General features: G+C 38.3%; 1 protein-coding gene and 1 long non-coding RNA gene across 2 annotated transcripts; both read left to right on the forward strand.

The window, feature by feature from the left end:
• The first annotated feature begins 7,421 nt into the window (after window positions 1-7,421).
• LOC119128605 lies at window positions 7,422-9,853 on the forward strand. Its single transcript, XR_005099051.1, has 2 exons — window positions 7,422-7,644; window positions 9,731-9,853. It is a non-coding gene; the product is annotated as an uncharacterized LOC119128605 (long non-coding RNA).
• A 1,185-nt stretch (window positions 9,854-11,038) lies between these two features.
• Window positions 11,039-13,312, forward strand: trmt112 (tRNA methyltransferase subunit 11-2). The gene is made up of 4 exons (XM_037261142.1): window positions 11,039-11,235; window positions 11,603-11,704; window positions 11,778-11,870; window positions 12,107-13,312. Exons 1-4 carry the CDS (start codon window positions 11,161-11,163, stop codon window positions 12,206-12,208), a joined length of 372 nt encoding a protein of 123 aa, XP_037117037.1. The 5' UTR covers window positions 11,039-11,160; the 3' UTR covers window positions 12,209-13,312.
• Window positions 13,313-13,647: the final 335 nt, after the last annotated feature.

A 13,647-nucleotide genomic window follows, 5' to 3' on the forward strand; every position in this document is an offset into this window, starting at 1 on the left:
TATATATAGACCTAAAATAGACGTCTATGTTACGTTATTTTAAGTTATTTTATAGACGTCTAAATTTCGTCTGTTTATAGACCTAAAATAGATGACTAAATTAGGTTATTCTAAGTTATTTTATAGACGTCTGAATTATATTGTTTTATAGACCTAAAATGTCTAAATTAGGTTGTTTTATAGACCTAAAATAGACGTATAACTTAGGTTGTTTTATAGACCTAAAATAGACGTATAACTTAGGTTGTTTTATAGACCTAAAATAGATGTATAACAGGTTGTTTTATAGACCTAAATTAGACGTATAACTTAGGTTGTTTTATAGACCTAAAACAGACGTCTAAAATAGGTTGATTTATAGACCTAAAACAGACGTCTAAAATAGGTTGATTTATAGACCTAAAACAGACGTCTAAAATAGGTTGATTTATAGACCAAAAACAGACGTCTAAAATAGGTTGATTTATAGACCAAAAATAGACGTCTAAAATAGGTTGATTTATAGACCAAAAATAGACGTCTAAAATAGGTTGATTTATAGACATAAAATAGACGTCTAAAATAGGTTGATTTTTCGACCTAAAATAGACGTATAACTTAGGTTGTTTTATAGACCTAAAATAGACGTATAACAGGTTGTTTTATAGACCTAAATTAGACGTATAACTTAGGTTGTTTTATAGACCTAAAACAGACGTCTAAAATAGGTTGATTTATAGACCTAAAACAGACGTCTAAAATAGGTTGATTTATAGACCTAAAACAGACGTCTAAAATAGGTTGATTTATAGACCAAAAACAGACGTCTAAAATAGGTTGATTTATAGACCAAAAATAGACGTCTAAAATAGGTTGATTTATAGACCAAAAATAGACGTCTAAAATAGGTTGATTTTTCGACCTAAAATAGACGTCTAAAATAGGTCGATTTTTCGACTTAAAATAGACGTCTAAAATAGGTTGATTTATAGACCTAAAATAGACGTCTAAAATAGGTTGATTTTTAGACCAAAAATAAACGTCTAAAATAGGTTGATTTATAGACCTAAAAAAGACGTCTAAAATAGGTTGATTTCTAGACCTAAAATAGACGTCTAAAATAGGTTGATTTTTTGACCTAAAATAGACGTCTAAAATAGGTTGATTTTTCGACCAAAAATAGACGTCTAAAATAGGTTGCTTTATAGACCTAAAGTAGACGTCTAAAATAGGTTGATTTATAGACCAAAAACAGACGTCTAAGATAGGTTGATTTATAGACCAAAAATAGACGTCTAAAATAGGTTGATTTTTAGACCAAAAATAAACGTCTAAAATAGGTTGATTTATAGACCTAAAACAGACGTCTAAAATAGGTTGATTTATAGACCTAAAACAGACGTCTAAAATAGGTTGATTTATAGACCAAAAACAGACGTCTAAAATAGGTTGATTTATAGACCAAAAATAGACGTCTAAAATAGGTTGATTTATAGACCAAAAATAGACGTCTAAAATAGGTTGATTTATAGACATAAAATAGACGTCTAAAATAGGTTGATTTTTCGACCTAAAATAGACGTATAACTTAGGTTGTTTTATAGACCTAAAATAGACGTATAACAGGTTGTTTTATAGACCTAAATTAGACGTATAACTTAGGTTGTTTTATAGACCTAAAACAGACGTCTAAAATAGGTTGATTTATAGACCTAAAACAGACGTCTAAAATAGGTTGATTTATAGACCTAAAACAGACGTCTAAAATAGGTTGATTTATAGACCAAAAACAGATGTCTAAAATAGGTTGATTTATAGACCAAAAATAGACGTCTAAAATAGGTTGATTTATAGACCAAAAATAGACGTCTAAAATAGGTTGATTTTTCGACCTAAAATAGACGTCTAAAATAGGTCGATTTTTCGACTTAAAATAGACGTCTAAAATAGGTTGATTTATAGACCTAAAATAGACGTCTAAAATAGGTTGATTTTTAGACCAAAAATAAACGTCTAAAATAGGTTGATTTATAGACCTAAAAAAGACGTCTAAAATAGGTTGATTTCTAGACCTAAAATAGACGTCTAAAATAGGTTGATTTTTTGACCTAAAATAGACGTCTAAAATAGGTTGATTTTTCGACCAAAAATAGACGTCTAAAATAGGTTGCTTTATAGACCTAAAGTAGACGTCTAAAATAGGTTGATTTATAGACCAAAAACAGACGTCTAAGATAGGTTGATTTATAGACCAAAAATAGACGTCTAAAATAGGTTGATTTATAGACCAAAAATAGACGTCTAAAATAGGTTGATTTATAGACATAAAATAGACGTCTAAAATAGGTTGATTTTTCGACCTAAAATAGACGTATAACTTAGGTTGTTTTATAGACCTAAAATAGACGTATAACAGGTTGTTTTATAGACCTAAATTAGACGTATAACTTAGGTTGTTTTATAGACCTAAATTAGACGTATAACTTAGGTTGTTTTATAGACCTAAAACAGACGTCTAAAATAGGTTGATTTATAGACCTAAAACAGACGTCTAAAATAGGTTGATTTATAGACCAAAAACAGACGTCTAAAATAGGTTGATTTATAGACCAAAAATAGACGTCTAAAATAGGTTGATTTATAGACCAAAAATAGACGTCTAAAATAGGTTGATTTTTCGACCTAAAATAGACGTCTAAAATAGGTCGATTTATCGACCTAAAATAGACGTCTAAAATAGGTTGATTTTTAGACCAAAAATAAACGTCTAAAATAGGTTGATTTATAGACCTAAAAAAGACGTCTAAAATAGGTTGATTTCTAGACCTAAAATAGACGTCTAAAATAGGTTGATTTTTTGACCTAAAATAGACGTCTAAAATAGGTTGATTTTTCGACCAAAAATAGACGTCTAAAATAGGTTGATTTATAGACCAAAAATAGACGTCTAAAATAGGTTGATTTATAGACATAAAATAGACGTCTAAAATAGGTTGATTTTTCGACCTAAAATAGACGTATAACTTAGGTTGTTTTATAGACCTAAAATAGACGTATAACAGGTTGTTTTATAGACCTAAATTAGACGTATAACTTAGGTTGTTTTATAGACCTAAATTAGACGTATAACTTAGGTTGTTTTATAGACCTAAAACAGACGTCTAAAATAGGTTGATTTATAGACCTAAAACAGACGTCTAAAATAGGTTGATTTATAGACCAAAAACAGACGTCTAAAATAGGTTGATTTATAGACCAAAAATAGACGTCTAAAATAGGTTGATTTATAGACCAAAAATAGACGTCTAAAATAGGTTGATTTTTAGACCAAAAATAAACGTCTAAAATAGGTTGATTTATAGACCCAAAACAGACGTCTAAAATAGGTTGATTTATAGACCTAAAACAGACGTCTAAAATAGGTTGATTTATAGACCAAAAACAGACGTCTAAAATAGGTTGATTTATAGACCAAAAATAGACGTCTAAAATAGGTTGATTTATAGACCAAAAATAGACGTCTAAAATAGGTTGATTTATAGACATAAAATAGACGTCTAAAATAGGTTGATTTTTCGACCTAAAATAGACGTATAACTTAGGTTGTTTTATAGACCTAAAATAGACGTATAACAGGTTGTTTTATAGACCTAAATTAGACGTATAACTTAGGTTGTTTTATAGACCTAAATTAGACGTATAACTTAGGTTGTTTTATAGACCTAAAACAGACGTCTAAAATAGGTTGATTTATAGACCAAAAATAGACGTCTAAAATAGGTTGATTTTTCGACCTAAAATAGACGTCTAAAATAGGTTGATTTTTCGACCTAAAATAGACGTCTAAAATAGGTTGATTTATAGACCTAAAATAGACGTCTAAAATAGGTTGATTTTTACACCAAAAATAAACGTCTAAAATAGGTTGATTTATAGACCTAAAAAAGACGTCTAAAATAGGTTGATTTCTAGACCTAAAATAGACGTCTAAAATAGGTTGATTTTTTGACCTAAAATAGACGTCTAAAATAGGTTGATTTTTCGACCAAAAATAGACGTCTAAAATAGGTTGCTTTATAGACCTAAAGTAGACGTCTAAAATAGGTTGATTTATAGACCAAAAATAGACGTCTAAAATAGGTTGATTTATAGACCAAAAATAGACGTCTAAAATAGGTTGATTTATAGACCAAAAATAGACGTCTAAAATAGGTTGATTTTTCGACCTAAAATAGACGTCTAAAATAGGTTGATTTTTCGACCAAAAATAGACGTCTAAAATAGGTTGCTTTATAGACCTAAAGTAGACGTCTAAAATAGGTTGATTTATAGACCAAAAACAGACGTCTAAGATAGGTTGATTTATAGACCAAAAATAGACGTCTAAAATAGGTTGATTTATAGACCTAAAATAGACGTATAACTTAGGTTGTTTTATAGACCTAAAATAGACGTATAACAGGTTGTTTTATAGACCTAAATTAGACGTATAACTTAGGTTGTTTTATAGACCTAAAACAGACGTCTAAAATAGGTTGATTTATAGACCTAAAACAGACGTCTAAAATAGGTTGATTTATAGACCTAAAACAGACGTCTAAAATAGGTTGATTTATAGACCAAAAACAGACGTCTAAAATAGGTTGATTTATAGACCAAAAATAGACGTCTAAAATAGGTTGATTTATAGACCAAAAATAGACGTCTAAAATAGGTTGATTTTTCGACCTAAAATAGACGTCTAAAATAGGTCGATTTTTCGACCTAAAATAGACGTCTAAAATAGGTTGATTTATAGACCTAAAATAGACGTCTAAAATAGGTCGATTTTTCGACCTAAAATAGACGTCTAAAATAGGTTGATTTTTAGACCAAAAATAAACGTCTAAAATAGGCTGATTTATAGACCTAAAAAAGACGTCTAAAATAGGTTGATTTATAGACCTAAAATAGACGTCTAAAATAGGTTGATTTTTTGACCTAAAATAGACGTCTAAAATAGGTTGATTTTTCGACCAAAAATAGACGTCTAAAATAGGTTGATTTATAGACCTAAAATAGACGTCTAAAATAGGTTGATTTATAGACCTAAAATAGACGTCTAAAATAGGTTGATTTATAGACCTAAAATAGACGTTTAAAATGGGTTGATTCATAGACCTAAAATAGACGTCTAAAATAGGTTGATTTATAGACCTAAAATAGACGCCTAAATTAGGTTGATTTATGGCCCTAAAATAGACTAACGGTTGCTGGCAAATGTATTTTGTTGTCTCGATCGATGACTTACGTTTGGTGTGTTGCCGAGAGTATTTCATTTATCATTATTATTTTTTTGCCAATAATTCAGTAAAGCAATCAAAACGGAACCACGTCGTCCCTCCTGTGTTCTGACCGACACCCGGGAGCGAAAAGAGCATAAGAATAGAATAGAATATATCTTTATTGTCATTGTCTCACATGTACAACGAAATTTAAAAAGTGCCAACCGATCAGTGCATGAAAATAAAAAAATAAATAGAATAAAAAGATTAAAAAAATACAAGCTAAAAACCCACAGAAGAACATACACAGACAATCATTTTCTTTTAGCGGCATTCAATGTGACTACCGCTGTAGGGTAAAAACTGTTGACAAATCTGCTAGTCCTTGACCTAATTGATCTGTAGCGTCTGCCTGATGGCAACAGTTCGAAAAGGCCGTGGCCAGGGTGGGAATTGTCCTTCAAAATGTTCTGTGTTTTTTTGAGACAGCGGGTTCTGTGTAGGTCTTCCAGTGTGGGGAGAGGGCAGCCAATGATCTTCTGTGCTGTGTTGATGACCCCTTGGAGCTTTTTCCTCTGAGCAGCAGTGCAGCTGGAGTACCAAACACATATACAGTATGTTAAAGTGCTCTCTATGGAGCAGCGATAGAAGGACACCAGCAGTCTTTGTGTAATGCTGTGCCTCCTCAGCACCCTTAGGAAGTAGAGTCTCTGCTGGGCCTTTTTAAGCATCTCAGAGGTGTTCACGCCCCAGGTGAAGTCCTCCTCGATGTGGACTCCCAGGTAGCGGAAGGAGGACACCCTCTCCACACAGACCCCGTTGATAACTGGTGGAATGTCCGTTTTATTTTTCCTCCTAAAATCAATGACCAGTTCTTGGGTTTTAGCCGTGTTTAGGAGCAGATTGTTCTCTCCGCACCACTCCGATAGCTGCACCACTTTATTTAATTTAATTACACAACTGAGACTGATTTATAGGATGCATATTTGAGCTTGAAGGGGTGAGGGGCCATAAGAAAGTTCAGATTTTGGATAGTCAGCAAAATAGTAATACAGGGCACTACTTAACTAAAAAAGGATACAGTAGGTCTTTAAATAACAAATACATGACCCTTGCGACAATTGATTTAAATGACACTTTATGATAGGCACCTAGGGTTAGGATTAACAATCCATCCATCCATCCATCCAGGACTGGTGCAGCTTGTCCTTACGAGGGTCACGGAGGATTAACAATAACTAGAATTTGTAATTTTTGGAGAAATTGTGTGTGAAGGCGAAGAGGCTGAATACAAATTGGGGATATGCTACAAGATTATGTTTTAAATTTGGAACGTGTTGAATTGGTCAGAAAATGGATGAAAATATAGAAAGAATTTTGTAAAATTGGGCGTGAATTTTAAAGTTGAAAATTTGAAATTTTTCACAAGTGGGAAGTTTTGGAATAGGTAGGCATAAGATGAACAGTTAAAAAATTGAAATGGGTTGGTTCAGTGAAAAATAAAAATTAGAAATTAGAAGGGAAAAAGGAAATTTTGCAAAATCTTACCGCAATGTTGAAAGGGAAAACGTGAAATTTTAATCTAGAAAGTGAAAGAAGGTGAATTGGAAAGTGAAAGGTAAATTGGAGGAATTATGTGGAAGAATTAGATATTGAATGTCCCATGAAGAATGAATGGTGAAATATTGGCTTAAAATTTGTAAATTTCTCAAAAACCGTAAATATTTAGAATATTTGGCATGAATATTTGGAATGTGTTAAAAGTGGAATGAAGTGAACCTGTCACGCATGGAGTGTGGAAATGGAGCAGGGTGACCAAGTGTAGCTTGGACCAGGGTTTATTGCAGCAAACTCAAAAGACAGGCTCGGCAAACTGACGTGACTTAACATCAAAACTAACAGGACCGACCGACAAAAACGTGAAACAAAAGACAGGAACCAAACAAACCTCGTGACAGTGACACAGGCATTGTCCACAATGCTCCGAACATCGAGTGGTACACAAACAACTTAAATACGCGACAGGTAAGAGGCAGGTGAGAATGATCACACTGAGCATGGGCACACAGGAGGGGAGGGGCGAGCACACAGACAGACGGAGACGATTACAACCAGCTCAGTGGCCTAGTGGTAGAGTGTCCGCCCTGAGACTGGAAGGTTGTGGGTTGAAACCCCCAACAGAAATGCATCCGTCCTTCCTTGCTATCTCCAACAGGTATATATTTACTTTAGGATGCTTCATACTTTTACAAAGTTTTTGATAATTGGAAAATGTTTTACTTTTACTGATATTTTTGTTTCATTCTTTGACAGTGAGAAGGTTGTACAGATATCCGATGTCAATGCAAAGTAAGAAAATAAGTTATTTGAAGGTATGAAACTAATTGGTGTCTCTGACTAGGTAATTTTTGTATATTATTTCTGTTCATCTCAGAGTTTCAAAAATTTATGAATGAAAGTATGGCCTATTTAATTCAAATAGTGGCGATGGCAAACGCCCACAATGTTGTGGAGACACCACCCACCGTTTCATGGAAGTATCCAATTTCATCGAAGGAAGCCATAACCTCAAGAGAATTAGAAATAAATCAACCAAAAGTACGACGGTCTTTGGTAAGTAATAATGCTATTTGCTTTCAACTGGGATATAATCCACTTAATTCATATCATAATTTCTGTTCATAATTTGTAATATACAGATTAGAACGCTGTCTCGAACTGGAGGAAAGAATTTGAGGGCATGCACCAACAAGACAATGGTTCGTCTCCATTAAAGTTCTATGGTTATAGTCTGACTTAATTTCTTAATTACTTACAGCGTAACCCAGTCAATAATGGGCGGTGCCATTGAGCTAACCGAACCGCACTCGGGCGGCGACTTGGGGAACCGAACCGCACTCGGGCGGCGACTTGGGGAACCGAACCGCACCACACTCTGGCGGCGACTTGGGGAACCGAACCGCACTCGGGCGGCGACTGAACCGCACCGCACTCGGGCGGCGACTTGGGGGACCGAACCGCACCGCACTCGGGCGGCGACTTGGGGGACCGAACCGCACCGCACTCGGGCGGCGACTTGGGGGACCGAACCGCACCGCACTCGGGCGGCGACTTGGGGGACCGAACCGCACTCGGGCGGCGACTTGGGGCACCGAACCGCACTCGGGCGGCGACTTGGGGAACCGAACCGCACTCGGGCGGCGACTTGGGGAACCGAACCGCACCACACTCGGGCGGCGACTTGGGGAACCGAACCGCACTCGGGCGGCGACTTGGGGAACCGAACCGCACTCGGGCGGTGACTTGGGGAACCGAACCGCACTCGGGCGGTGACTTGGGGAACCGAACCGCACTCGGGCGGCAAAACAAAGTCCTCGCCGCAATCAGCGGCACTCGAAAGTCCGGACCGCAATCAGCGGCAATTGGAAGGCGGAGCTGTGCGCAGCGGCAAGAGTCACCACGCGCTGCAGCAGAGGGGGTGGGTCCATGGACGATCGCGGGTCCGGCGCAGCTGGCTTGAATCTGGCGACGCCCGCGGGTCCTGCAACGCTGAGGTGGAGACCGATGGCGACCGCGAGTCTGATGACGCCGGGAGGCACTCAGATGGCGGCCGCGTGTCCGGCGTCGCGGCCGCGTGTCCGGCGTCGCGGCAGCGAAGTCCGATGACTTTCGCAGCCGATGGCGCCGGGAGGCACTCCGATGGCGGCCGCGGGTCAGGCGTCGCGGCAGCGGAGTCCGATGGCGACAGCGGAGCCGATCGCGCTGGAACCTGCTCGGACGATGGACGCGGATCGGACGTCGCAGTGGGAGCTGGTGGTGGAGGGAGGTCCAAGCGCTGGTCGCTGTAGTGGTCTGAGCATTCTGTCACGCATGGAGTGTGGAAATGGAGCAGGGCGACCAAGTGTAGCTTGGACCAGGGTTTATTGCAGCAAACTCAAAAGACAGGCTCGGCAAACTGACGTGACTTAACATCAAAACTAACAGGACCGACCGACAAAAACGTGAAACAAAAGACAGGAACCAAACAAACCTCGTGACAGTGACACAGGCATTGTCCACAACGCTCCGAACATCGTGCGGTACACAAACAACTTAAATACGCGACAGGTAATAAGAGGCAGGTGAGAATGATCACAGATCATGGGCACACAGGAGGGGAGGGGCGAGCACACAGACAGACGGAGACGATTACAACCAGCTCAGTGGCTTAGTAGAGTGTCGGCCCTGAGACTGGAAGGTTGTGGGTTCAAACCCCCAACAGAAATGCATCCGTCTTTCCTTGCTATCTCCAACAGGTACATATTTACTTTAGGATGCTTCATACTTTTACAAAGTTTTTGATAATTGGAAAATGTTTTACTTTTACTGATATTTTTGTTTTTGTTTCATTCTTTGACAGTGAGAAGGTTGTACAGATATCCGATGTCAATGCAAAGTAAGAAAACAAGTTATTTGAAGGTATGAAACTAATTGGTGTCTCTGACTAGGTAATTTTTGTATATTATTTCTGTTTCTGTTCATCTCAGAGTTTCAAAAAATTATGATTGAAAGTATGGCCTATTTAGTTCAAATAGTGGCGATGGCAAACGCCCACAATGTTGTGGAGACACCACCAACCGTTTCATGGAAGTATCCAATTTCATCGAAGGAAGCCATAACCTCAAGAGAATTAGAAATAAATCAACCAAAAGTACGACGGTCCTTGGAAAGTAATAATGCTATTTGCTTTCAACTGGGATATAATCCACTCTTAATTCATATCATAATTTCTGTTCATAATTTGCAATATACAGATTAGAACGCTGTCTCGAACTGGAGGAAAGAATTTGAGGGCATGCACCAACAAGACAATGGTTTGTCTCCATTAAAGTTCTATGGTTATAGTCTGACTTTATTTCTTAATTACTTACAGCGTAACCCAGTCAATAATGGGCGGTGCCATTGAGCTAGGTCCCTTGAAACCATGTTTAACGTTAGGCTTACATTGAAATGTTATGCACATCAAAATGTGGTCACAAAATGCCTTGAATTGTTTTTCTGTGGCCTAGCAAATTTCATGCATCCTCATCAAATATTAATATCGCAAATTTGTGGTGGTGGGTGTCACGTTAAGAAATGAACGAAAAGTTTTTTTTTTCTTTATGTTGAATATTTAATTTTTGGAATTTTGTCCTTTGTCTAAATAAAAATATATTTTCACATTTTGTTTTTGATAATGTTTTCAAAAATGCATTTATTTAGATTTGCAGTTAGCAGTGCACCAATATATGCATATCTGTGTCACTGAAATAAAGTTAGAAGTCCAAAAACACACTGTATATTTTCCAAAACATCCTGGAACTACAAAGGCAAGGATCACAGGTTAAATGTATTGAAGTTGAATAGACGTCTAGATGTTCAAATCGCGCTAATAGCTATTAGCCATCATTCGAGCGTCTACTCAATAAACGTCTAAAAAAACGTTCACGTAAAAGACGTCTAAAACATGTTAGACGTCTAATAGTGTCAGTCAGTCAATAGTCTTTTAGACGTCTCGTAGACGTCTATATTTGTTACACTTTTAGACGAGTTTTAGCCGAGACGTCTGGTTAGCATATAGACGTCTAATAGACGTCTATTAGACGTCGAAATGCTCGCGGGGCGGTTGTTTGTTGCTACGAAATCTTAACAGTTTTATTGGAATTAATTTGAGTTTCTTTACGATCTTGTGATTTAAATTGTGTGTAGTGATAATCCAATTTATAATTTCATTTTGTCATTTATTTAATTTACTACACGGAACCTTCTAAACGAGCAAATGTTCATGGGAAACGTTTAAGCGACGTAATTTCCGGTCCACATGTCTGCCTTTACTCCGACATACTACTGAATTTATTCAACGTTATCTCATAAAAAAAAAAAATTGATTTGCGTTAACATGAAGCTTCTTACGCATAACATGCTGACTTCTCACGTCAAGGGCGTCACCAACGGATACCCGCTGCTGATCAAGGTAAAAAATAACGTGAACCGAAAGCGGGACAAACCGCGATAGACGCCGCTTGCTATCTGTTTTGGTTGCTGTTATTATTATTAGTTAAGTAAGTTACACATAACGGTCGTAACTCCTGAAAATATGAGTACGCATTGCTTAGCGAGGAATATTATATAAAAATAACGTTTTGCCTGACCCTAGCCTAGATAGATGAACAAAGACATTACTTATAGTAACTAAATAATTTGTAGAACAATTCTGTAAAAGTGGAACCGCATCACACCTGAGGTGTTGGGAATCACTTCTCTAGAAACCCTCCGATTTTTAAACCAACCATTAAAATGTCACTTTTACATGAATATGTGCTCATCATTTCCGTTTGCAGCCAACGGAGGTGAAAGTGAACGAGGTGGACTTCAACGCGCAATTTGTCAGCCGTATGATTCCCAAGCTTGTGTGGAGCGCTCTGCTCCAAGCTGCAGAGGAGGTGACAAAGTCAGCAATTTGGCATACAATATCAAAACAACGCATGTAATTTGGGCTCATGATTGCCTCCGCAGTTGGGTCAGCGACAAGACCTGCCCGGTGAACTGGTAGCTGACTATGAACACAATGAGGAGTTCCTCAAGAAAGTACACAGAGTTCTCTTGGAGGTGAGGCATTGACTGTGACACTTTTTAGTTTGTTGATTTTTGAAGTTAGGTCCATAGTTGGTGTACTGGCAGACCTGCCACATCCAATATGACAGCCACGCTGATGTAGTAACAACTTCATCCATAATCTGAATCTGAACCCCTTATCCTTGTCCTCTCATATTGTTGCTGTTGATGTCATGTTGAGATATGGTGACCTCTAGAGGCGGCAGTGTGATTCACACGTGTTTTCACAGGTGGAGGTGATGGAGGGCTGTCTGCAGTGTCCCGAGTCAGGGCGACAGTTCCCCATCACCAAAGGGATCCCCAATATGCTACTCAATGAAGACGAGGTGTAGGCGCGCGCACACACACACACACACACACACTGACGGACTGGATGTGTGTTTTTTGAAAACGGAAGTTGAACTGTTTTGCAATGATGTCAAGAAAAGATCAGATCATTTTTACTTTTTCCCAGCCACATGGAAATTCAATGCCCTGTTCTTTTATCTGTATTTATTTTTGTACCCGCCCTCCTTTCCAATAAACCCTTAGATTCCATTGACAGCCAGAAGTGCAGTTAGGATTTTGTGGCCACTGAGGATTGACTTTATTATAGCTGTGAGTGAATGTAGGCGGGAGTGTGACTTGCTGAGTCTGTCTGTCTGTGTGTGATTGAGTCTGTTACTTTGAGCGTGTAAGTGAGTGAGTGTGTGTCAACGAGTGACTATATGAGGATGTGTATGAGTGAGTGACTAGTCGTGTGCGTGCGTGTGTATGTCAGTCAATGAGTATGCAAGTGCAAGTGTGAGTGATTGGCAGTGCACAAGTTTGTGTGGTATTGCGTGAACGTGACTTTGTTAGAGTGTGTGTGAAAGCAAAGTGTATGAGTGCTTGAGCGTTTGAAAGTCTGAGAGTAAGTTAATATTACTACATTATCTGAGGGTACATTCGTGTATGACACTGTGTGTGTGTGCATGTGCACGTGTGTGTGTGTGTGCGCGTGCGTGCGTGCACCGCACACTCATGTGATTGTAGGGAGCACAGAGGTCCAGATGACGTGGCAGCGGCTGGTCTATATTTGGCTAAGAGGGGAAAAAAAGGCAGCAGACAGGCCGGGAGTTGTTTTTCACCATTTTCCCCTTTTTTTCTTCTTTTCTTTTTCATTTTGAAAACCGCAAGTAAGTCGCAGTGGCCAAAAGCACCCCCGCCCCCACCTGCTTTGGTTTGCCTTTAGAGTTGTCTCCGTCTTCAGCAAGTTGAAACAGACGTGTTAAACGACATTGTTTTCCAAAGTGGGAGCGGGTGCGTGCGCGGCGACACAAAACCCCGAGGCAGGCCGAGTGCTACCTTTCTTTCCTTCTACTTAAAGCAATTACAGGCCTGTGCCCACAACTATAATGACAGTATGATGCGATGGCAGCAGAGCAGCAATAAAAGCCACCCATGACAGATTAACAGTGCTGTGCAAATCCTGAACTGTAATTAACAACGAGATGGCTGGAAGATAAAGCAGCCTGCTGAGTGATGTCAAATGCAGAGGCGTTTTGAGACGCAGCCTTGGAACGGCTGCAATCAACTAATGCCGTTTCATTCTACCGCTTTTATTTAGTTCAGCATTTTTTTTTTTTTGGGAGGGGGTTGAGTGACTTTTTTTAGCCCGCAACTTAGTCATTACATAGTCTGCAGGCAGCCTGTGCTGCGTATCAACAAATGTTTATTACATGTTGGGTGTGTTATCATTCAGCAGTATGTCAAATGAATTGTCATAATAACCTAACTTTTAATGCCACTC

The sequence above is a fragment of the Syngnathus acus genome, chromosome 10 (genome assembly GCF_901709675.1).
Source record: "Syngnathus acus chromosome 10, fSynAcu1.2, whole genome shotgun sequence".
Taxonomy (NCBI): Eukaryota; Metazoa; Chordata; class Actinopteri; order Syngnathiformes; family Syngnathidae; genus Syngnathus; species Syngnathus acus.

Excerpts from the sequence above, each read along its gene's own strand:
- trmt112 (XM_037261142.1), top strand. The coding sequence starts at position 11,161 with ATGAAGCTTCTTACGCATAACATGCTGACTTCTCACGTCAAGGGCGTC. Across the intron at positions 11,705-11,777 it reads TGCTCCAAGCTGCAGAGGAG|TTGGGTCAGCGACAAGACCT; the intron begins GTGACAAAGTCA and ends TTGCCTCCGCAG. Across the intron at positions 11,871-12,106 it reads TACACAGAGTTCTCTTGGAG|GTGGAGGTGATGGAGGGCTG; the intron begins GTGAGGCATTGA and ends GTGTTTTCACAG.